At 31.9% G+C, this 22,941-nt stretch overlaps 5 protein-coding genes across 7 annotated transcripts; 3 read left to right on the top strand and 2 right to left on the bottom strand.

Moving 5' to 3' along the window:
• The first annotated feature begins 1,384 nt into the window (after positions 1–1,384).
• On the top strand, positions 1,385–9,947 carry LOC119680964 (mucin-5AC). The gene is made up of 4 exons (XM_038094010.1): positions 1,385–2,817; positions 3,188–3,787; positions 3,851–9,114; positions 9,178–9,947. Exons 1-4 carry the CDS (start codon positions 1,428–1,430, stop codon positions 9,463–9,465), a joined length of 7,542 nt encoding a protein of 2,513 aa, XP_037949938.1. The 5' UTR covers positions 1,385–1,427; the 3' UTR covers positions 9,466–9,947.
• Positions 9,948–10,073: 126 nt separating this feature from the next.
• LOC119682698 (tRNA-specific adenosine deaminase 2-like) lies at positions 10,074–11,133 on the bottom strand. 2 transcript variants are annotated; one of them, XM_038096192.1, is made up of 3 exons: positions 10,931–11,133; positions 10,567–10,861; positions 10,074–10,505 (listed from the first exon to the last, which is right to left on the bottom strand). In XM_038096192.1, exons 1-2 carry the CDS (start codon positions 11,087–11,089, stop codon positions 10,610–10,612), a joined length of 411 nt encoding a protein of 136 aa, XP_037952120.1. In that variant the 5' UTR covers positions 11,090–11,133; the 3' UTR covers positions 10,074–10,505; positions 10,567–10,609. The 2 variants fall into 2 exon arrangements, with proteins under 2 accessions (XP_037952120.1, XP_037952119.1); XM_038096191.1 differs by having other exon boundaries at positions 10,567–11,133.
• Positions 11,134–17,062: 5,929 nt separating this feature from the next.
• Positions 17,063–18,831, top strand: LOC119680918 (single-strand selective monofunctional uracil DNA glycosylase-like). 2 transcript variants are annotated; one of them, XM_038093942.1, is made up of 4 exons: positions 17,063–17,468; positions 17,528–17,794; positions 17,849–17,939; positions 18,715–18,831. In XM_038093942.1, the coding sequence occupies exons 1-4, from the start codon at positions 17,148–17,150 to the stop codon at positions 18,756–18,758; spliced, it is 723 nt and encodes a 240-aa protein (XP_037949870.1). In that variant the 5' UTR covers positions 17,063–17,147; the 3' UTR covers positions 18,759–18,831. The 2 variants fall into 2 exon arrangements, with proteins under 2 accessions (XP_037949870.1, XP_037949869.1); XM_038093941.1 differs by lacking the exon at positions 18,715–18,831 and having other exon boundaries at positions 17,849–18,243.
• A 609-nt stretch (positions 18,832–19,440) lies between these two features.
• Positions 19,441–20,354, bottom strand: LOC119677668 (baculoviral IAP repeat-containing protein 5-like). Its single transcript, XM_038089115.1, has 3 exons — positions 20,025–20,354; positions 19,720–19,899; positions 19,441–19,655 (listed from the first exon to the last, which is right to left on the bottom strand). Exons 1-3 carry the CDS (start codon positions 20,139–20,141, stop codon positions 19,524–19,526), a joined length of 429 nt encoding a protein of 142 aa, XP_037945043.1. The 5' UTR covers positions 20,142–20,354; the 3' UTR covers positions 19,441–19,523.
• Positions 20,355–20,900: 546 nt separating this feature from the next.
• Positions 20,901–22,020, top strand: LOC119676235 (protein ANTAGONIST OF LIKE HETEROCHROMATIN PROTEIN 1-like). Its single transcript, XM_038087470.1, has 2 exons — positions 20,901–20,980; positions 21,037–22,020. Exon 2 carries the CDS (start codon positions 21,145–21,147, stop codon positions 22,018–22,020), a length of 876 nt encoding a protein of 291 aa, XP_037943398.1. The 5' UTR covers positions 20,901–20,980; positions 21,037–21,144.
• The last annotated feature ends 921 nt before the right edge of the window (positions 22,021–22,941 follow it).

Below are 22,941 nucleotides of genomic sequence, written 5' to 3'. Positions count from 1 at the left end.
ACCTATATAGCGGCATATTGGAAAAATGTTGTAAATACATATTGGAGAAAAATAAGTAGTTCTGAATATTATATCTTATATTTATCATATCTTATATTTATTCTGGCTTATTAAAAATATTTTCCATTCCTTAGAAAAAATCCAGAGATATTGTGGCACAAATATCGAATATTAAATTGTGAAATTCAAAGCACAATGTATATACATAACTTACAGAGCTAACAGAGCTTGTGTACTTCGAAGCTCTGCAATGATTTCTTCAACTATTACAATATCTAAGGAGTATCTTATATTTTCTAAATACAACATATACACTGTAAAGGTGAATTCTGTGAGGTGAAATCAACTTTAAAATAGATCTATATAGTGTATGTACTAGGAAGTTCTCTAAAAACCGCTTTAACTATTATATTGTCCAAGGTGTATCTTACATTTTCTAAGCACAATTCATATGCTGTAGAGATAAACTCGTTGAGCTAAAATCAATTTTAAAATAGATCTGTTTAGTGTATGTACTAGACAGCTCTCTAAAAACCTCTTTGGCTATTATATTCTCCAAGGTGTGTCTTACATTTGTTGAGCACAATTTATTTACTGTAGTGGTAAATCCTCTGAGGTGAAATCAACTTTAAATTTATAGATCCTCTAACCTTAGTTCACTGTTTATAAATTATATTAGTAACTTGGCAACCCTATCCATGTTTCTTATTCACAAATTGTATATTGCCGCGGTTTTTTGTTCATAATTATTGCGCGAATTTTGTTATAAATCAACGAGTTATTACCACTTTTTTTATAAAATCTAAAACCATTTCATTTTGAATATGAAATTTTATCGCTTTTGCATATTTTGAAAGGATATTTGCATACAGTCACATTATAATACATACTCGCACACATCAATAATAATATCCGCCTAAAAATATATTAACATAATAAATTGTACAACAATAAATTTTCAATTTATTTTGGCATTATGTTGAAAGCAATAGAAAAACATCTATTAGGCCAGCATCAATGGCGGCAATCAATTTCCTCTGAATATAACTTCAAGCTTCAGGAAGAGAGAGACACAGTTCAATAGTTTGTTCCAATGTTTGAGTTTCCATTGCAATTATTTATGCTGAACATTTCAATGTTTTGAATACAGTCAAATGAGCTCGCCTACAAATAATCAAATGCTGTTTTCGGATCATTATTGTTATTCCAACTCATCAGAATTTAATTAAAACCAAAATAGAAAGCAGAACAAAATAATTTTGTTTATAGAATTAATCATTTATATTCATATTGTTCATATTAGAATTATATTTTTAATCAAATTTCCAAATTTACAAAATTTAATTCAAATAACATTTTTTCGTACTTCTTTTGTTTCAGATCTTCCATTAAATCCATTAAGACCAATTTACTCGAATTACAATGTCATGCCCACAGCCTTTTATTGCCCAGCCGAAGGATTATTCGCTGACGATTATGACTGTCAAATCTACTATCGCTGTGAAGAGAAAGCAAGAGGTTATATTAAACCATACATGTTTGCTTGCAAGGATGGTACAGTATTCTCCCCCACACTGAAACTCTGCATGCCACCTCTGCTAGCTGGACGTGCTGAATGTCAGCATTATGTGAACGAAATCGACACAGCCGCCGATGACAGCTCAATATTATACAGTGCAGACAATCTCAGTAATAATAATAAACTACAGAACTATGGCTTGACAGGTTTAAGCGGAGTTTCCGTTATATCCTTTTCAACATCCTCTGCACGTGCCGCAAGCGATGTCGAACAGGGTCCACCTTGCGAGGATGACGGCTTTATGCCGGATCCTGATGATTGTACCATATTTTACCGCTGCATATCAAATGGTCGAAGTTTCAATAAAATCGGCTTTCGTTGTTCTGATGGTACTGCTTGGGATGAATCTCTACAGTCATGTAATCATATACGCCATGTACGCGCAAATGGTGGTTGTCAAGGTAAAGCGAACGCATTAAATGATGAAAATACGGAACAAACATCTACGCAATCATCACACACAAGTTATCAGAATACCACCTCAGCAAGTAGTCAACATCAAAGCTCTACTAGTTCTTCACATAGCTCGTCATCTAGTTCTTCGTCTTCATCATCATCATCATCATCAAGTTCATCTTCTAATAGTAGTAATCAACAACAATCTAGTACTACACAAGCTAGCAGCACTGAAAGTTCTTCATCAAATACGCAAAGCTCTACTTCTTCAAGTAATCAACAAACATCGACAAGTTCATCATCCTCTAACCAAGAAAACACACAATCATCTGCAGAAAATACAAATAACCAAAACTCAAATGAAACCCACAACTCAAACAATGAGAGTTCAAGTTCGAATAATAATCAGAATTCTAATAGTCAAAGTTCAAATAATCAAAATGTAAATAATGAGAGTTCTAGCAGTGAGAACTCAAATAACCAAAGTTCTAGCAATGAAAATTCAAATTCCAACCAAGAGAACTCCAACTCCAATCAAAATTCCAATGGCAACTCTAATAGTAATAATGAGAACAACAGTTCAAACAATAATCAAGCTAGCGCTGGTACGAGCAATCCCAATCCCACCACTTGTGAAAATGAGGACACTTATATAGCTGATGGCCAAGATTGTGCTAAATTTTATCGCTGTCGTTATGATGGAAACGGTGTACTGGAAAAAGTTCCCTTTACCTGTGGACCTGGTACTATATGGAATCAACAAGAGAAAGTATGTGACGTACCAACAAGTGCACAAAAAGAGCAATGTAAGCTTCAATCTACGACTGGTGCTGCGAACTCAGGTAATGGATGGATGACTTTTTAAAACCAACAAATTTTTTAACATTATTTAGAACATTAACACTTTTCGGTTAGTAACCAACCCCTCTTGAAGATACAAATTGTCTGATGTGAAGTGTTCGTTTAATATATATTACATATTTATATTTATATATTTATTATATATTTAATATTTTCAAATCCCAATATTTAAATTAAATTTAAAAAAATATTTAATAAATTAAAAATATTAAAAAATATTAAATAAGTTAAGGTTGTTATTTCAGAGTAGTCTGAAATAACAATCTTCGCATATTTAAGAATTCTACTAAACAGTATCTTACTACTTACTTTCTTTTAAATTATATTCTCATTATGCTTACATTCACATAGGTTCCTCTTCAACATCTTCTTCAAATTCTAATCAATCATCCAACAATTCGAATCAAACCTCTTCAGGTAATCAGGGTTCGAATTCTTCGAATACACAAACTAGCTCAAGTCAACAAACGTCAAGTAGTACTGAATCCTCAAACTCATCAACGGAATCAAACAATTCATCATCTACATCAGAAACGAGTGCATCTGAAACATCGAATTCTAATAACCAGCAGAGTACAAGTACCACACAAGAATCGAATCAAACACAAGAATCAACTAGTCAAACCTCTAACAATAATCAAAGCACAGGTAATGCAAATCAACAAACTACAACTCCCAAACCTTCAAATCCAGTAGGTGAATGTTCGGATAGTGAGACATATTTACCCGACAAAGTCAATTGTGCACGTTTCTATCGTTGCGTTGCTAATGGTAATGGAGGTTACGATAAAGTTGGTTTTGATTGTGCACCTGGTACAGTTTGGGATGCCGACGTCAAAGGCTGTAATTATCCAACTGAAGTTCAGAAAGAACAATGTAAAGTCATGGCAAGTGGTTCCAGTTCTTCTAGCGGTAATAATCAAAGTAGCAGTGGAAGTAACAATTCACAAGGTAATGCAAATTTACAATCTAAATTTAGTGCTTCTATTAATAAACAATTTTCTGCTTTTACAGCATCAACTGGTAGTAATAATCAAAATTCGAACAATAATCAATCATCTTCGGCTTCATCTAATGAATCAAATGAAAGTAATCAAAGTTCTAATAATAATCAATCATCTTCTGGCTCTAGTTCGGGAAGTAATCAATCTACATCCTCTACTGAGTCAAGTAATAACAACCAGAGTTCTAGTAGTACAAGTTCAACTTCTAACAATAATCAATCGTCTACCGAATCAAGTGGTAGTAACCAAAATTCTAGCACATCAAATCAATCATCTTCGTCTACTGAATCGAATAATAATAATCAAGGGTCTTCTAGTACCACTTCTAGTTCTGGCAATAACCAATCATCTTCTTCAACAGAAACAAGTGGCAGTAATCAAGGTTCTAATGGTACAACTTCCAGTTCTAACAATAATCAATCATCGTCTTCAACGGAAACGAATGAAAGTAGTACTACGTCCACTTCTGGCAATAATCAATCATCGTCTTCTACCGAATCAAGTGGCAATAATCAAGGTTCGACTAGTACTGGTAACAATAATCAATCATCTTCTTCAACAGAATCAAACTCTAACAATCAAAGTTCATCAAGTACCACATCTAGTTCAGGTCAAAATGAATCATCTTCTTCTACAGAATCCAGTTCAAGCAATACTCAAAGTAGTTCAAATCAACAATCTTCCAGTAATAATCAACAATCTAGTACTCAAAGTTCTAATAACAATCAACAAAGTACCACAGGAAAACCTACAAAACCTGCTGAATATTGTGAAAATGAAAACACTTTCTTGGCTGACAAAAATAATTGTTCCAAATTTTATCGCTGCGTTAACGATGGTAAAGGAGGATTTAATAAAATATCCTATACATGTCCGCCTGGTACAGTTTGGGATCCAGAAGCAAATACTTGTAATCATGCCACAGCTGTTCAAAATCTATCTTGTAAAATATCAACTACATCTTCCAGTTCAAATCAAAGTAGTTCTAGTCAACAATCCTCCAGTGCAGAACAATCATCTAATTCAACAACAGAGACAAGCAGTAGCAGTCAAAGTTCAACCACTTCGGGAAGCAATGCAGGTCAACAATCAAGTGGTAGCAATCAATCAAGCAGTGGCAGTCAAAGTTCTTCTAGTACACAGAGCACTTCCGCAGGTAGTTCTCAATCTTCAACTTCTACCACAGAATCTACTAGTAGTACTGAAAACTCCAGCTCAACTACTGGCTCAAGTAGCACCTCCAATAATCAAAACTCTAACTCTTCTAATACAAGTAACAACTCCCAAAGTGGTAACAGCCAACAGACAACTGGCAGTAATCAGTCAACAACTTCTACAGAATCTGGTTCAAATAATAATACTAACCAAACTGGTTCATCACAGACGGGATCCTCATCTACGAGTTCAACTGGTAGTAGCTCATCATCATCGAGCAGTGGATCTCAAGGTGCTAATAACCAAGGTGGTAACAACCAACAGGGGTCCAGCCAATCTAAGCCTTCTGGAAACTGTGATGGCAAGACACAATTTGTGGGAGATGATAATGATTGTGCGAAATTCTATCGATGTGTGGACAATGGTAAAGGTGGCTATGATAAAGTGCCATTTACATGTGGACCAGGCACTGTATGGGATAGTGATATTGAAGGATGTAATCATGCATGGGCGGTTAAGAATAAAAAATGTGGTACTGGAAGTGCTGGAGCACCAACACAACAAAATCCGACGACACAAAATCCACCGCCTTCAGGTTCTTTAACAACAGCGAAACCTATTGAAGAAAATCCTACAGAGCCAACAAAACCCACCTCGGCGCCAGCTACAACCACAAAACCTAATACTACTCAAAAACCCACAGGAGCTAGTACAGTAACACAGAATCCAACTAATACAGATGGCATTTGTCGTGAAGAAGGCTTTATAGGTGATCCAAACGATTGCAGTAAATTCTATCGTTGCGTAGATAATGGGAAAGGCGGTTTCACACAATATGTGTTCAAATGTGGTGCTGGTACAGTATGGGACAATAACCTACAAACGTGTAACCACGATTTAAAGATGTGCAATACCAATGTTGGTAATGGTACTACGACTACATTGGAACAAAGCACAACATCGTATCCTACTGACAAACCAACTTCAAGTCCTACAACACAAACCAGCAAGCCTGAAGGTATGCAGCCTGCAACAACAACACAGGCTCAAAAACCTGGATACGAAACAACAACGGAAGGTACACAAACTACAAATTTAAGTACGACTGAATCTGTAACACAAACTCAAAAACCTGGATACGAAACAACAACGGAAGGCACAAAGCCTACCTCTGCTGGTACTACTGAATCTGGTAAAAACCCAGAAATTACCACAGCACAAACAACCACAGGAACTCCCCAAACAACTTCACAACCGATAGTACCTGCTAAACCAATTTCACAAAAAGATCCTTGTACAAAGGAAGGCTTTTTCGGAGATAGCGAAGACTGTCAAAAGTTTTACAGATGTGTTGATAACGGTAATGGAAGTTTCGAGAAATATAGTTTCAAATGTGGAAACAACACTGTTTGGGATGCTGATATTGAAAGCTGCAATCATCCCAGTGCAGTGCAAGATCCACGCTGCCGTGTAGAAGGTACTACTACTAGTAATATAGAAGGTACAGCTGCTAGTAACATGGAAGGTACAACAACAACGAATAAATATCCTACAACTACCGACAAATATGATACTACAACCATTGAATCAAAGCCCACATCTACTACTTCGTACCCCACAACAATAATGGAAACAACAACTAGTAAATACGAAACTACGACTGACGGTAGTAGTAAACCTACAACAACAACAACTGAAAGTAGTTCTGTAGAAAATACGACAACAATGCAAAGCAGTACAACACCTGTGACAGTACCGAACTTACCACCAGGTACTACTTGTAATGATGAAGGTTTTATGGCCGATCCAAATAATTGTAGAAAGTTTTACCGCTGCGTTAGAAATGGCGATGGTACTTACTCCAGACATGAGTTCATGTGTGCCAAAGGTACAGGATGGAGTGAGGAGAAACAAACTTGTGATTATGCCGCAAATGTGGACAGATGTTATGGCCAAACAGAGGAACCAGAGATGACAACTATATCCAGTACCAGTGAGACAACAACTGAAAATATATCGACCACTACATTACCCAGCAGTACTCAATCTACTAAAGAACCTACAACAACAACTGAATCTAAAGAAACAACAACAACAACAGCAGCAACAACAACTGAATCTAAACCACCTACAACAACAACGGACGCAACAACAACAGAATCCAAACCACTCACAACAACAACAAACTATGTCGAGACAACTACGACAACACCAATGGAATCCACTACACCTGGCGATGCTAGCTCAACTTCAACGCAAGCTACTACTACTACAGAAATAATAAGCACAACTATGCAGTCTACTTCCACAACTCCGATACCAAATTTAACTCCTGGCACAGAATGTAAAGGAGAAGGCTTCATGGCAGATCCAAATAATTGCCGTAAATTTTATAGATGTGTACGCAATGGTGATAAATTAGATAAACATGAATTTATGTGCGGCAAAGGTACCGGTTGGAGTGAAGAAAAACAAACTTGCGATTACGCAGAAAATGTGGAGCGCTGTGCTGGTCAAACAGAAGCTCCAGAAACCAGCACAGTTATGGAAACAACCACAGTATATACAACTACAACAAGCAAACCAGAAACCACACAAATGCCTACATCAGCACAAGAAACTAAACCTACAGAATCTACAACAGATATGCCAACAACACCTATAGAACAAACGAAACCAACAGATTCAACACAAAAACCGACAGAGCAACCAACTACTACAGAACAACAAACTAAACCCACTGATACGACTCCACAACCAACTGAACAAACAACTACCACAGAAGAACAAACTAAACCTACCGAACCGATAAGCACAACTACTGAACAACAAACCAAACCAACTGAAACGCCAACAAAACCAACAGAAACCACTGGAAAACCAACGGAAACACCTACTGCAACCGAGGAACAAACCAAACCCACTGAAACACCAACAAAACCAACAGATACCACTGGAAAACCAACGGAACCACCTACTACAACCGAAGAACAAACCAAACCCACTGAAACCACAACGAAGCCTACAGTAATCACGACAACGGATGTACCAGCAACTACCGTTGAAGTTACAACCACAAGTAAACCTGGTTACGAGCCTACTACCATGCCAACTGTACAGACTACAGATTACCCAACAACAACAGAAGGAACAGTAAGCACAACAATGGAACCAACGAATTTCACATGTACCAGTGAAGGTTTCTTCCCAGATCCAGAAGATTGTAATCGTTATTATCGTTGCGTTGACGCAAATCAAAATGGCAATTATCAAATTTACAGTTTCCGTTGCCCCGATGGCACAGTTTGGGATACTTCCGTCGATACATGCAACTACGCAGAACAAGTTTCTGGAAATTGTTCCTCAGGTCAAACAAAACCAACCTCCAAACCAGTTGACACAACCACATTAGAAAATACAACAGAGCAACCTGGTACAATGACAACCAATAAACCAATGGACACAACTACAATGGAAACAAACACCGGCACAACTGAACCGACAACCGTGACGACGACAAGTAAACCAATTGATACCACAACTACAGCGATGGGAACTACAACAATGGAACCAAATACAGAAACGACAACTCAACAAAGTACAACTGAGAAGCCCACAGAAATGCCAACAAAACCAATTGATACCACAACTGCAGCGATTGAACCCACAACGACAGAACCGAATAAAGACACAACGACACAGCAAGCTACAACTGATAAGCCCACAGAGATAGCAACATCCGAAACAACGACGACGGGAGAAGAAAATACAACAAATTCTACACCTGAAAGCAATGAAACTACGGAAATGCCAACCACACAACCACCGCAACCAATAACTAATACAAGTGCACCATGTCCTACAGCGAGCGAGGGACAAAATCTCTTCGTTTGCCCAACAGGCTTTAAACGTCATCCCAAGAACTGTGGTATGTTCTATCAGTGCACTGAGAAAGCTGACAGTAACGATTTAAGCATTGCTGTCTTCGAATGTCCTAATGGTACCGTGTTCTACGAGGAACGCTGTCAATGCGACAGACCCGACAGTAATGAACAGTGCCTGAATAAAGAAATGACACGCACATTATTCTATGACGATGAAGTACGGCGCTTGCATATGGTAAGTTAATCATAAATGAGTATTAAGCAAAATCTATCTTTTAATCATCTTCTACCAACATAGGTACAAGTCCGGTCTACTGAACCGCTATGTCCGGATGAAGGTCACTTTTCCTTAAACCACGATCACTGTGGACAATTATTTGTTAAATGTGCGTATTCAACACTAACAGGACGTATAGAAGGTCAAATACAACGTTGTCCTAAAGGATTTGCCTATTGGTCTGTGAGTCGTCGTTGTGAGCGCGCACAAAAGCTTTTAGACTGCCATCCCACCCAATACGATGTTGGAGACAGCATACCAGTGGAATGGGGAAATATTGGCAAAAGACGTAGAAACTTAAAAATTTAAATAATTTTATTTGGAATGTCAGAATTTTTAAATCTTATCAAAATAAGTTTTAGTTTTAAGAGTAGAAGTTTTAAGGATAACTTAAATATTGTATACGGCGCATAAAAGCATTAACGGATCAGAAATAATACTTCTAGTCTATATAGAGTTAACGTATACTTATGCGCAGTAAACGATTACAAGTATTTATTTATATATAATTTTTCGGTACTCGGTTATGTAGTACGAGGGATGAGGTGAAGGTATTTATTTATAATGTATTTATTTAAACTATTTTTAAAATTGCCAATATAACAAAGTAAGTCTGACTTAAATAATATAGTAATATAAAATATTGAAAATTAGTTATTTAAGAAATATTGAAAAAGTATTGAATTAATTCCATTTCACTTTAGAGATACTGAAGCAATAATTTTTATAAAAAATAAACATTTTTATTCACCGCTTTATAGCAAATATGATTATTTAGTTCGGAACTTATTTAGATAAAACTAAGTTTATATACAAAATTCTTATATTTATGTATATTTAAGCAAAATAAATCTTAAATTATTTTATAAATAAATTAATTTTTTTTAAAAGTAATATTGTCAATATTTAATTGCGTACTTAAGTATTATTGCTTTATTAATATAAATGTAATAAGGCTTTTGCTTATAACTGGTTGTACGAAAACGCAAGAACAATAGCAAATAAATAGCTCTCCGTACTCTTACAATGTAGTGCCAATCTATTAGATTCTAACTATATAGTCTATTACATTTCAGTAATGACCGTCATTTCGCTAGTAGTAACTCTACCTGTGGAAGTAGTAGAGCTTTGTAAAAAATTAACCTCTCAACATAACGCTGTATATGATGATACAGAGAGAGAGAGAATATTATATATCTCAGAAAGTCAGAACTAATTTGCTTATAATCAACTTCTTTCAATGCAGATTATTGTCACGATTTTAGTTACTTCTGTTTAACAATTATTACAACGTATAATCTTAATCTGCGTTTTTGTCTTTCTGTTTAAGATGGATGTGGATGGATTCACTGTTAAAAATAAAAAGATTAATATTAAATGTTTTTTAACATTAAAAATTGTTATACTTACAAAAAGGATAACGTAATCATAACTAATGCGAAACCACAACTTATTACTTTCGTGTATTTGGTACTGGTGCCGATGGATTAACACCTTTATAAAACTCTTTAAGCAAATCCATAGCTTCTGCAGCGCGTATGCCACCACGTATAGGTAAATTAGTGCCTACAACTTCTGCAACATTCACAACCGTTTTACCGCCAAAACGATCGTTAGCACAACCATATAAAATTTCTTTAACACCCAACGTATGCAATGCAGCTGAACACATGATGCAGGGTTCTACGGTGACAACCACAGATATCTGCTTGAAGACTTCACTATTATCCAATCCATTGCTTTTACAATATTCTAAAACTTGATCAATACATACGAACTCCGCATGGCGTGTAGCATTTTTTGTTGCATTAACATAATTTCTACTACGTGCTATAATTTCGTTATCCCAAACAAAAACACATCCAACCGGCACTTCGCCAACAGCTAATGCATGACGTGCCTCCATGAATGCTTCATCCATAAATGTTTCCATTATTATTATGCTCTTATGTATTTAATTGCACAACAAGAAATATATTTATTTCCATATATTATCAGTTACTTTTATAAAATCTTATTGGATTTGAAATGAATTTGTCGTCCCTACAGCTGGTTTTGTTTACATTTAAAAAGACAAGGCGTACAGTATATACAATTAACCGCTGCGCAAAAAGACTATCGCCGCTGGTTATTTAACAGGGTTGTTACATTTTATTATTTTATGTAAATAAATTATTTTCTTATAATTAAAGTTCAATACATTTATGATTCAAAAAGTTGATACATGTTTATATGTAGAAATAATATATTATTGTATACATTTTTGAAATAAATAGTAAGTTTATTGATAAATTTTTATAAACCATAAACACTGAACAACAGTTGACTACACATAATAGATCTGTTCCACGAGCTACTCGTAATAACTTAGAGTAACACTGTGTATACACAAGTGCGTTCCACCAGCAAATTTTCTAGTAAATAAGAGTATCTGAGAGAGTATAACATCCCTGTCGAAATTTGAAAATGTTAAGCATGATATAGACGATGAAATTTGTTTGCAAACAAGGTTTGCTGGCTATCAAATTGCATCGTCTATACTCAAGTTTGCAAACCAAAATTTGGTTTGCAAACTAGTTTGCAGTGAAATTAAAATTTTTCAATTATTTGTTAAGTTTGCAAACATGTTTACTTGTGTATATCGAAGTTTGCAAACTTCTCATAATTTAAGAATTTTGGTGAGCGTCGGACAAGCAAAGATTACAGAAAAAAATTATTAATTCTTGGTAAAAAGAAAAATAAATGAAAAATAATTAAAAAATTGCTAGACATTAGACAATTATTGAAGAAGTTTATATATTTTAAAAATTATTTTGTGCTAAAAACATTTTTATAGTAAGCTTTAATATTTAAACAATTATTATATGAATAAAAATTTTAAAATGTAACATATTAAAAAATTGAAACAAAAATAATTTTAGTTTAAAAAATGAAATAAATAACAGGTTGCTATGATCATCACCTTAATTTCTTCAGTTTCAATTATTGTTTTGCACTCTGTACTTACTCCGCTGTTGATATGAACGCTGTAGAAAATAAATAAAAATGAAGTTTGCCAACCTTGTTTCAAAGTGTATAGCAAATCGCATATTCGGTTTGCAAACAAATTTCATCGTCTATATCATGCTTTACACAGACTTTACTCCTACATATAATTTGAAGAAAAATTTGTGTTGATGTGTGGATCAGCTGTTTTGGTTGGAATTTAAATTTACTTAAATTTCGGTTGGTTGACACTGTTGTTCTTACCAGACCTTACACAAAACTATTCCATGAAAATCTGTGTAAAGAGCGAAACTTGACACTTTATTTGTGTCAATTTGTATTTTACTTGCATTTTATTCAAATTTTACTGAGTAGCTGGTGGAAGAGCCCTAATATAACTTCTTTGAGGACAAAGTTCGAAGTTATAAAATATGTCATTTAAATATCTACTGTAAATACACAAGAATCAATTTATGGACAAACATTGCCCTTTAGCAGATTCACACCGTCTCATTTAGGCACTTGTTCATTTCTAACAATGAGTAAAAGCTTAAATGATAATAAGCTTATTTATGCAGCTGATAGAACTTTTAAAAACTTCATTTAATAATATGACAAAAAAATAAATTAAATATATAATACATATATTAATTCATTAATATTTTATAAATCAATTACATATTTAATAAATAATTGTTCATTTGTATCAATGAGTAAACGCTTAAATTATAATAAACTTATTTATGCAGCTGATAAAAATTTTAAAAACTTCACTTAATAATATGACACACTAATAAATTAAATATATAATTCATATATTAAATCGTTAATATTTTATAAATCAATTACAATTTAATTAATAAAAACAAAGCTTTTATTAAATACTTACATCCTCAGTGCCTTCGTTTACAGCTCAGCTGTTGTTTGTTTATATTTTATAAATGGAACTAATGACAAACGTTTCAAATTTTGATCATTTTCTTTGTATATATTATAATTTTTGTGTGATATATTATTAAGTGAAGTTTATAAAAGTTCTATCAGCTGTATAAATATCTAAATGAGACATTGTGAATATAGTATGAATGTTCTATAATAATCCATTTATTTTTAATTAAATATAAATAACTTAACGATTGCTTTTGGAGCAAGATACGTATATTACAAAGATGTTATTTGTTATACAATAATTTTAAAAATATATATCTTATTAAATTTATATAATTTATTATTATTCACAAATTTGATATCAATTAATTTAACTATGTCAATTTTTTACAATTTTAACATTCAAATAGACTGCATATAGAGGTTATAATTTAAATAGTAAAATCTTTTGCAAACATAAGGTTTCAAATTAATCAATAAAGTTTATTTATTTAATAAACTGATTCAGTTAATGGATACTTACATTATTTATTTTGTCAACTTTAGTGTTATGTTTTAAAAATTATTAACATTTATTGTTTAATAAAATAAGATATATAAATAATTTAATTTAGTATTTATATATAATACAGTTTGTACTTGAATTTTATAAATATTTCTTCTTTTTAAAATTTTTTTTGTTTGTTTAAATTTTGTAAATAAAGTAAGAGATGTCTTTACGTTTTCTAATTTCTGCATGTTCATAATTTAAGGTGGATATTTAGAGAGAGAAAAAAGGGAAGAGCAAGAAAGGGGGAAGACAGAGAGAGAAAGGCAGAGAGAGATAGAAAGGGAGAGAGAGATAGAAAAGGAGAGAGAGAAAGAAATTAGAGAGAGAAAAAGTGAGAGAGAGAAAGAGGGAAAGAGAGAGAGGGAGAGATTTCATTTGTTAAAATTGACAGAGAATATAGTTTTATTTTAAAAAATATCTAATTTACTGTAGATCATTTTTTCACTTTTGTAGATTCTACATTAGGTTTTTGACTAATTACTTTATTTTTTTTTCGTCTCCTTTGTCGTTTATTTTTCTTAAATGGTGCTGATGCTGATTCTGAAGCACGTTCAGGATTACAAACTTTTGATGTAGTGTTTTCTAAAAAAGGGAAGTGATTTATGTATTGTTCCTTAGCTTCTTTACCATTTAAATCATCTCTTGTATTTTCTAAAATAGCTTTTGCAAATGGATCGTCCTCAAAGCTCCTTTTTTTAAATTCAAAAGAATTCAATAAATTTGTATCACTTACACTTTCTGGACAAATTTCTTTTTTGGCTGTATTTGTAAACTTAAAAAAATTTTCATCCATCAATATAGGTATTCCATATTGGCTAGTTGGTAATATAATACATGAAGGTATTGGATGTGTTGAGATAGTACGATTTGCATCTAAATAAGAAGCTCTACCAAAGCCCATACCTAAAGTGCGCATCATTTGTATCATTTCATTTTCAATTTCTCGGCAATCATTGTGTTCTTTGCCTGCAACCTTTTCTTCATTAAGTGTTAAATCTGGAAATTCTGGTAAAATATCTGGTAACGCGGTATTTAAACTAGAGCGATGTTTAGATTTCTTTGAATATTCATCGAACAACTTAAAAATAAAAGTACGATCTTTAGATTTTTTTATATCTTGCTTTTTTCTTTCTTCATTCTCTTTCTTGTCATCATTTTCTTTATTTTTTGTCTTTTTATCCATCTGTTCCCTTTCATCCTTCTTTTCCTTATCCTTTTCTTTTTCCTCTCGAAGCTTATCTTTCGCTAGAGCAAACTCTATGTGTTCTCGTGGACGCGGTGGGAAATATTTCTCTTTTTGTAGAAAAGTATTATTTATATTATCTATTACAACTTCATCATTAAATAATGATTCCAAATCCGGTTTCCAAGCCATTTTTTTTAGAATTGTAATATATTATATTAATTTCTTCGTAATAATTTTCACTTTCATATAGTAACCGTGTCTGCTTATATATTTACCGCGCAAACTATTAATCCAAATTAGCAATTCACAATATAAGAAATATTAAAACAGGGACCTTTGAAGATCTAAGTTCAACTGACTCATTAAACCAAAAGCTCAGGAATTTATGCGTTTTTTATTATATATATTAAAAATTATATATTCCGTCTTAAAATATCAGTTTGTAATTCGAAATTTTTTACGCATGATATTACCGATTCATGCCAAAGCACTCCTCACGCGAACCATTGAAATTGGACTTCAAGTAATAAATTAGGCTGAATCGTGATTGACGAACTATTTATAGAAAAGTAGTACGAAAAATAAAAAACCGCTTGAGTAAAACAAAACAAAAAAAAATAAGTAATATGTTAAAACTGTGAATAGTTGCTCTCCAGACGCGGGCTAATACAAATCACCGAATAGGTTGGCGGGCCTGTTATACACTACGACGTACGAAACTACGACCAGTTTGTTTGTTGGATAGACTCGAAGTAAATTGAAAGAGTCTACCAAAAGCTAACCAAACCAAGCCAACTATGCTGAGATTTGCATTCTTGAGATAAGTGTGGTGGTGTTTGTCGTATCTAAGTTGATTCCTATTAGAGGAACCATAAGTGCAACATTGTTCATCAAGTAAACAAAGAATGCTGTGTGCAGCCTGACTTTAGTGATCATGGCTGAATCAGCACAAACAGTAAGTTAGCTTAAGTGTACTTGAAAGTCATTAAACAGGAAGCGTTACTTTCTGTGTAAGTAAATTTCTAAACAAAAACTGTAATATTGCGCTTTGTCATGCATTTGCTTTAATACAAAGTAAGCAAAACTTAATTTAACAAAAGTGTGAAATAAATCCATAATATTAATATTAATATTGCCGTGCAAAGAATATAATGTAATGTAATGAAATAATATTGTAAAAAGAAGTATATACTAAAGTCTTTGTCAATAAAGTAAATTTACGTAGTGTATATATTTAAAACATTTTAATTCATTTATTTCGTATAAATCTAAAATAATGGAATGTTACTAAAATATAACAAAGAAAAATTTGCCTAACTGTGGTAGATAAGAAGCATACAACGGACCGCATGATACCCGTTGGCTGTGGGGCTATTTATCGCTAAAAATTTTTAAAATATTGTATGTAATAGTACATTTACACTGTCTTATTTAAGCAGATGATAGAACTTTTATAAATTTCACTTAATAGTAGGTCTGTTCTACGAGCTACTAATAGTAAAACTCGAGTAAACCACAAGTAAAATTCAAACTGAGAGCGTAATATAAATAAAGTGCCAAATTTCGTTCTTTATACAGATTTTCATGAAATAGCTTTGTGTAAGGTCTGGAAAGAATACCTATGTCGCGCAAATAAACAATACAAAAATTTAAATTCAAACTAAAACAGCTGATCCATACATCAACACAAATTTTACTTAAAATAAAATGTACGAGTAAAGTTTGTGAAGCATTATCAAATTACGACAGGGATGTTACGCTCTCTCCGATACTCTGATTTACTAGAAAATTTGCTGGTGGACAGCACTTGTGTATACACAGTGTACCTCAAAGTTACTACAAGTAGCTCGTGGAACTAACATAATATTATATATCACACAAATAATTAAATATATAATTGATATTTATATATTATTCATTTATATATTATATATCAATTACATACTCAATTAATATAAACAAAGATATTATTAAATACTTACTTAATCAGTGCCTTTGTTTACAGGTCAGCTGTTGTTTGTTTGCATTTTTCATATAAAAGACAAATATTTGTTATTTTAATAATTTCCCTTGTGGGAAATTTATTTTTAAGGGTTGTATTAGACATTTTTCGCCTTAAATGAGCCGATTTATTGTTAATGATTTCATTTATATACAGGCACTTTGTATGGTAAATCATACTCATTAGTGGGTTTAAAGCAAAACCGCCTAAATGAGATAGTGTGCTATAAGCTTCAATGGCGCCAAGGAAAGGTGAGTGAATCATAAATATTCAATACAAATTTCTTAAACGCGGTGGCATCACTGTCTTGTCAGAGTCTTTATAAAATTGTTTACAAACTGCGTAAATGTATTTAAAATTTTGCCGCAAATATACTAAAAATGTTGAAAAACAAGCTAAAACGTAAATTAATTGAGGTGCAAAATGGCAAAGAAACAATCAATGTTGAACCACAGAAACAAGTGCTGGCTACATCACCACTGTTTCCAACACCTCTTTGGCAACAATTTTTTGAAATTGAAGCAGAGCTCAATGAGCAATTACTGCCTTTTAATTCAATACCAACCATCACTCACATATACAATCCATTGGAATATGCTGCAAATATACATTGTGCTTATTTAAATAAATATTTAACTAAACCGAAACGTTTGGTGTTTGTAGGCATGAATCCTGGAGCGAATGGTATGGGACAAACAGGTGTTAGTATTCGATTTTTTAATTAAAGTAAACTACATAACTTCAATTGTATTGTTTTCAGGTACCATTTGGTAATATAAAAACTGTACGTAATGTTATGCACTTGTCTGGAGAAGTAAAACAGCCACCAAATGTACATCCAAAACGTTTAGTAACGGGAATGGCATGTACAACTGAAGAACCCAGTGGTGTACGTATATGGGGATTATTTCAAAAAATTGCTCATGGTTCGTTAGATGTATTCTCTGAACTATGCTTCATGCATAACTTTTGCCCTTTAATGTTTTTTGATCGCAATGGTAAAAACATAACGCCAAGTGAATTAAAAGTATGAATGAACTTTTATATTAATTTTATATTTATTATTAAATATTATTGTTAGGGTGATGCTAAATTGGAAATACGTCGAATTTGCTTAAATGCTTTTGATAAGGAAATGGAACTTCTAAAACCTGAAATAATTGTTGCTGTTGGTGAGTATGTACACACAAGCCTCAAAAATTCGAAACATTTTGCTACTACAAAAATCTTAAAATTGGCTCATCCAAGTCCACGATCATTGAACAATCAAAATTGGCCAGAAAAAGCTGAAAAATGGCTGATTGAAAATGATTTAATTAAGTACTTAAGAAATGAGTTATAAATATCATAATGAGTATGTCTACAGTAAAACTAAACTTAAGTTCCTTTACAAATCAGTTTTATATATTGTAAGCTAGTATTTAACATATGTTCATACCACATATTAAGCAATTATTTTTGTACATACAATAGAAACAAAACATAACACATATTAAAGAATACAATAGAATTTCATCTTTAAGATATATTTGAATATTAATTAATTGTATCATAAATAATATAATATAATAAATATGCATTTCAAAAGCATTCCATTTTGTTAAAAAAAAATTAAATAAAAGATAGAAGTTGTGCCATTTAACATTATAAAATAAAATATATACATATATTATTAAGATTATCATCAATATATTCATAATTTGTAGTATTAATAGTATTTGCTGGTCATATTACTATTACACTAGCTCTTAATATACGATCAAGTTTCAATTTAATCATTCATCATTAAAAATGTGTAAAAACCAATATTTTTTATTTTTATTATTGTATATTTTAAAAGTATTATTTTTATGGGTACTAAATTATTAGATTGCGGGAAACAAAAATTTGGGTTATAGTGAAGAAAGAGCCTTTTTATAACTAAAAATTATTTTCTACTTTTTCCAGAAAAGGGAAGCATTTTCTTCACCGAGCAAGTACTCAAAACCTGAGGCATATATAAAAATAATCTGATTGGAAACTACATGCTTTTATCTATTTGTCTATATTGGTTTTTTGTTAAAATATCAATAAACCACTATTAAAGCTTTTTAAACAAAATATTTAAACTTTTACAACAATAGATTATATAGAAATGTTTAAAACATTCTATCCAAATTTTTCATAAATACAGACTACTCCTAAGCAGCAAATCAATTGTTGCGTATTCCTTACTAAAATTGGATACATATTTGTTAATAATCAATTAAAGCTAGTACGAGTTTTTCCAATTTAATACTAGCGTTGCGCGCAAGTGTCCTTGGCGGCAGATTAATTTAGACTCTCCGAAGACTATATAAAGTTACTTATAAGTTTACTACACCATTTTTTCTTTTTTTTTTTGTATAAAAAGCAACTCAGTCATAATACAAACCTGTTACCTGTTAGATAATTATGCACATGGAAATTCCCATTTTCACTTTCTATAATAATATAACAAAAGCACTGCAGAAACTTAAATAAGGAAAGAATAATGCAATGTTAATATATATAGATTCCAGAAGTATAATTGCTATTTGTTACTGTAAAATAAAGCAATGTCACGTAAACCAACATAACAATTACCCATATAAATTTATTAGATATTCTGTATAAAAATCAAATAACATAGCAAACTAATTTATTTTACTGTGCTTAAATCAAAATCAATTTTATTACCTTATAACCCAACAAGTACAATATCAATTAATCATATTTGTTTATTAAACAAAAGTAACTTATTTCTTATTTTCTATATAATTACTTAGTTCATCCGCAGCTGCACTACTAAAACTTTTTTTGAAGCCATTTATATCAGCGGTAAATTTGTTTTTTAGCACAGTTTTGTAAATTTTTAAAAATTCCTCCAACTGCAATAAAAACGTGAAATCTTATTCAAAGATTACGTAGATATTTCGAATTAAATATACCAACCAATAAATCGCTTTCTTTACGTCCATACTGCACAAATAAACATTGTGGCGCATGTTTTGCATGTTCTTTCCAAGGGTCATCTGTAGGCTCCCAACCATCTAGTGATTTAGTACATAAAAAACAAGTGACAGTATCAGGATCGCTGCTGCTACCACTCCAATAAAAACCAGCTTCTGCCATCTAAAAACAAATATTAATAAAATATTTTTATATATTTATTACTTAATTAACATTTTTAAAACAACAATATTAAGTCCACTTTAGCTTTATTATTGAATTCCTATTTATTTTTGTTCTTTGTTTACTTTTGATACACTGCATGGAGCTTCCTCGTCAAAAGGCCATTGTTTAAAACTATCCATTCTATGTTTTTCTAACAAATGAAAATTTCGGCATTTTTCAAAAACATTCTGTTCAGTCATTATAAAAATTTATATATTCCTGATGACTTAAATATTAATATACAATAATATCTGCTGTTTAATAGCGTCGTTTTCTGCCTCTCGTTTAAATCTTTCAAATTCCGGTGCAGCTTGCTTTATTTATGAGATTTCATAGCATCCAGCTTTTGTTGTAAATTTGACAGCTGTCAAAAACCTAAAGGGTGTTTGAAATATTTTCTTTTTAATTCATTTTATTGCTTATTATTCAGTGAAATCAAATATTCATTTTATTCATATTCATATTGATATTGATATTAGATTTTGAAATAAATTTAAATAAGTCGTCACATAAATTAAAATAAGTGCAAAACTTCTAAACAACGGCAGTGTGCACAACACTTAAAAATTTTTTACTCCACTGCTCACTTGTAGTAAAAAAAGGGCGAAAAGTTAGTTGAATTTTATTAATTTGCGTTCGCATACACAGAAAAAAGTAAATCAAGTGTGTGAAAGTGAGCTAATCACTACGTTTACGCGAGTCTTAAAATCACTTTTAAAACTGATTTTAAAATTTGTTCTTAGAGCGTTTACGCACAAGAATTAAAAGCACTTTTAAGGTAACTGTCAATCAATCAGCTGTTTAACAGCAAACAGAAATTTTGATTTTAAACATTTTAAAAATGAATATGGTAAAACTACAAATTGTTTTACTTTTATTGCAAAAAAAAGATATTATAACCAAAATTGTAGAAAATAATAATAAAGCAACAATGGAGATTTTAAAAAAATCCCGTAGAACATTTACAAAATTACGAGAAATGCGATTCCAGCTCTTTAATAAAATGGCAATATGTTCCGCTAATGAGGCTTTAATCAATGTAAGTGGTTTTATTAAGTTTTTCATAAAATATTTAGAATGCATTTTTGTTTTTAGCTTTCACCACGAATTAGAACTTTTAGCAAAAGGAAGAGAAGTTCGGAGTGATGGGATGTTGAAGTTCTGCAGTTCTATGACGATGAACAATGGATTGCTGATTTTCGAATGAATCGACAAATATTTTTCAGGCTTGTAGATTTTGTTGAAGGGTTGTCTGTTGAAAAGAAAATAGCTATTGCAGTTTACAAACTTGCCTCTTGTGCTGAATACTGTGTAACTGCAAAGGGATTTGGAGTATCAAAAAGTACTGTTTGCTTATGTGTTCACAGTTTCTGTAAAGTTTTAATTGAAAATCAAGTCGGCAATATATTATCCTGGCCAAATGCATCAGAATGTGAACGCATAGCCTCGAGATTTGAACAAAAATTTAAACTGCCAAATATTACTGATGTTATAGACGGCACTCATGTGCCAATTAAACCCCCACAAGACGGTGCTGCAGACTTTCGTAACAGAAAGGGTTATAGTTCCATTGCAGTGCAAGCTATTGTGGATGATCAATATTTATTTAAAAATATCACAGCACAAAATCCTGGCTGTGCACACGATGCATCAGTGCTTAGGGGCAGTTCTCTACACAAAAACCATAATACATTAATTCCTGAAAGCCATAGGGAAATCGACGGAATTTACAACGCCTCAAATGAAGCTATGCTTTTTAAACTTCCTTATTATATTATTGGTGATGCCGCTTATCCGCTTTGTAACTGGATTATGAAAAATTATAGGGACGAGTTAACTGTTGAAGAGACATCCTTCAACTTATATTTGAATCAAGCACGAATTGTTGTGGAGCAAGCATTTGGTCGCTTGAAAGGAAGATGGAGAATACTTTATAAGAAGAGCGACCTGGATGTTTACAATATGCCGCATGTGATAATAGCGTGCGGAATTCTTCACAATTTTGTGGAGATATCTAAACAACGTTATAATTCCTCATGGGATGTAGAAAGAATCCACGGTGAAAGTGAATATCCTTAACCTGAACAGATGTACAATCGACAAAATTCGTCGTCCGGACATCTTATGCGAGATCATATATGCGCGTACTTGGCGAGAAAATTTCCACTTCTGCATAGAAGCAATTAAAAAAATAATGTAGAAAAAACCAATTTTTAATTAATTAATTTATACGTTTATTTATAACTAACAATATAATATATTAATATAATATATTTATAACAATTTAAGCTTAATAACAAATTTAAATAATTGAAAATAATAAATTTAATATTAAATTGAAATATTTTTTCAAATAGAGAATAAAAAATAAAAAGATTTTCAAATAGAGAATAAAAAATAACAATTTAATTATTTGTTTTTCTGCAAATATTTTAATTAAGCATTCTTTCTCCTCTTTCATCCAATTTTTTCTTTTTATTTTCCTTTTCTCCATATTTTTAGTTAGTGTTATTTGTAATAAAATTCAAATTATTTGCACCTATTCACTGTTAACAGCTGACAATTCAAACCTTAAACTGCTTTTAAGGTGTTTACGCAAAGCGTAAAAGTGACATTTCTTACTAAAAGTGATGTTAAACTACTTTTAGTAAGCTAAAAGTGCTTTTAAGCAAAATTCAATTTAGGGTGTTTACGCGATCTTAAAATCGATTTTAAGAGCCTTAAAACAACTTTTAAGGCTCGCGTAAACGTAATGAATGTTTTATACAGTTGTCCAAAACTTAACTAAATTTTATTTATTTCAATATAAGCAAGTAAAATAATGTAATAATAAAGCTGAAAAATAATTGACACTTGCTTTTAATATGGTGTATTAAAAAAATTTATATATAAACTTATTTAAGAAAAACAATTACCAAACTAATTCAATTATTAATTTTTGTAAAATTAGTGTACCAAAAAAATTGTAAAACGTATAATTTAGATTCTATTTACTTACTA

This window comes from Teleopsis dalmanni, chromosome 2 (genome assembly GCF_002237135.1).
Source record: "Teleopsis dalmanni isolate 2A chromosome 2, ASM223713v2, whole genome shotgun sequence".
NCBI classification, from domain to species: Eukaryota; Metazoa; Arthropoda; class Insecta; order Diptera; family Diopsidae; genus Teleopsis; species Teleopsis dalmanni.
This window is presented reverse-complemented; position numbering and strand designations above follow the sequence as displayed.

Bases quoted from the DNA above. Each gene is read 5' to 3' on its own strand.
- LOC119680964 (XM_038094010.1), top strand. From the start codon at position 1,428: ATGCCCACAGCCTTTTATTGCCCAGCCGAAGGATTATTCGCTGACGAT. The intron at 2,818-3,187 runs GTAATGGATGGA...ACATTCACATAG, and splicing joins GACTGGTGCTGCGAACTCAG to GTTCCTCTTCAACATCTTCT. The intron at 9,115-9,177 runs GTAAGTTAATCA...CTACCAACATAG, and splicing joins AAGTACGGCGCTTGCATATG to GTACAAGTCCGGTCTACTGA.
- LOC119682698 (XM_038096191.1), bottom strand. From the start codon at position 11,089: ATGGAAACATTTATGGATGAAGCATTCATGGAGGCACGTCATGCATTA.
- LOC119680918 (XM_038093941.1), top strand. From the start codon at position 17,148: ATGTTGAAAAACAAGCTAAAACGTAAATTAATTGAGGTGCAAAATGGC. The intron at 17,469-17,527 runs GTTAGTATTCGA...TATTGTTTTCAG, and splicing joins ATGGTATGGGACAAACAGGT to GTACCATTTGGTAATATAAA. The intron at 17,795-17,848 runs GTATGAATGAAC...TATTATTGTTAG, and splicing joins TAACGCCAAGTGAATTAAAA to GGTGATGCTAAATTGGAAAT.
- LOC119677668 (XM_038089115.1), bottom strand. From the start codon at position 20,141: ATGACTGAACAGAATGTTTTTGAAAAATGCCGAAATTTTCATTTGTTA. The intron at 19,900-20,024 runs GTAAACAAAGAA...ATTTGTTTTTAG, and splicing joins CTCCATGCAGTGTATCAAAA to ATGGCAGAAGCTGGTTTTTA. The intron at 19,656-19,719 runs GTTGGTATATTT...TTTTTATTGCAG, and splicing joins GTAAAGAAAGCGATTTATTG to TTGGAGGAATTTTTAAAAAT.
- LOC119676235 (XM_038087470.1), top strand. From the start codon at position 21,145: ATGAATCGACAAATATTTTTCAGGCTTGTAGATTTTGTTGAAGGGTTG.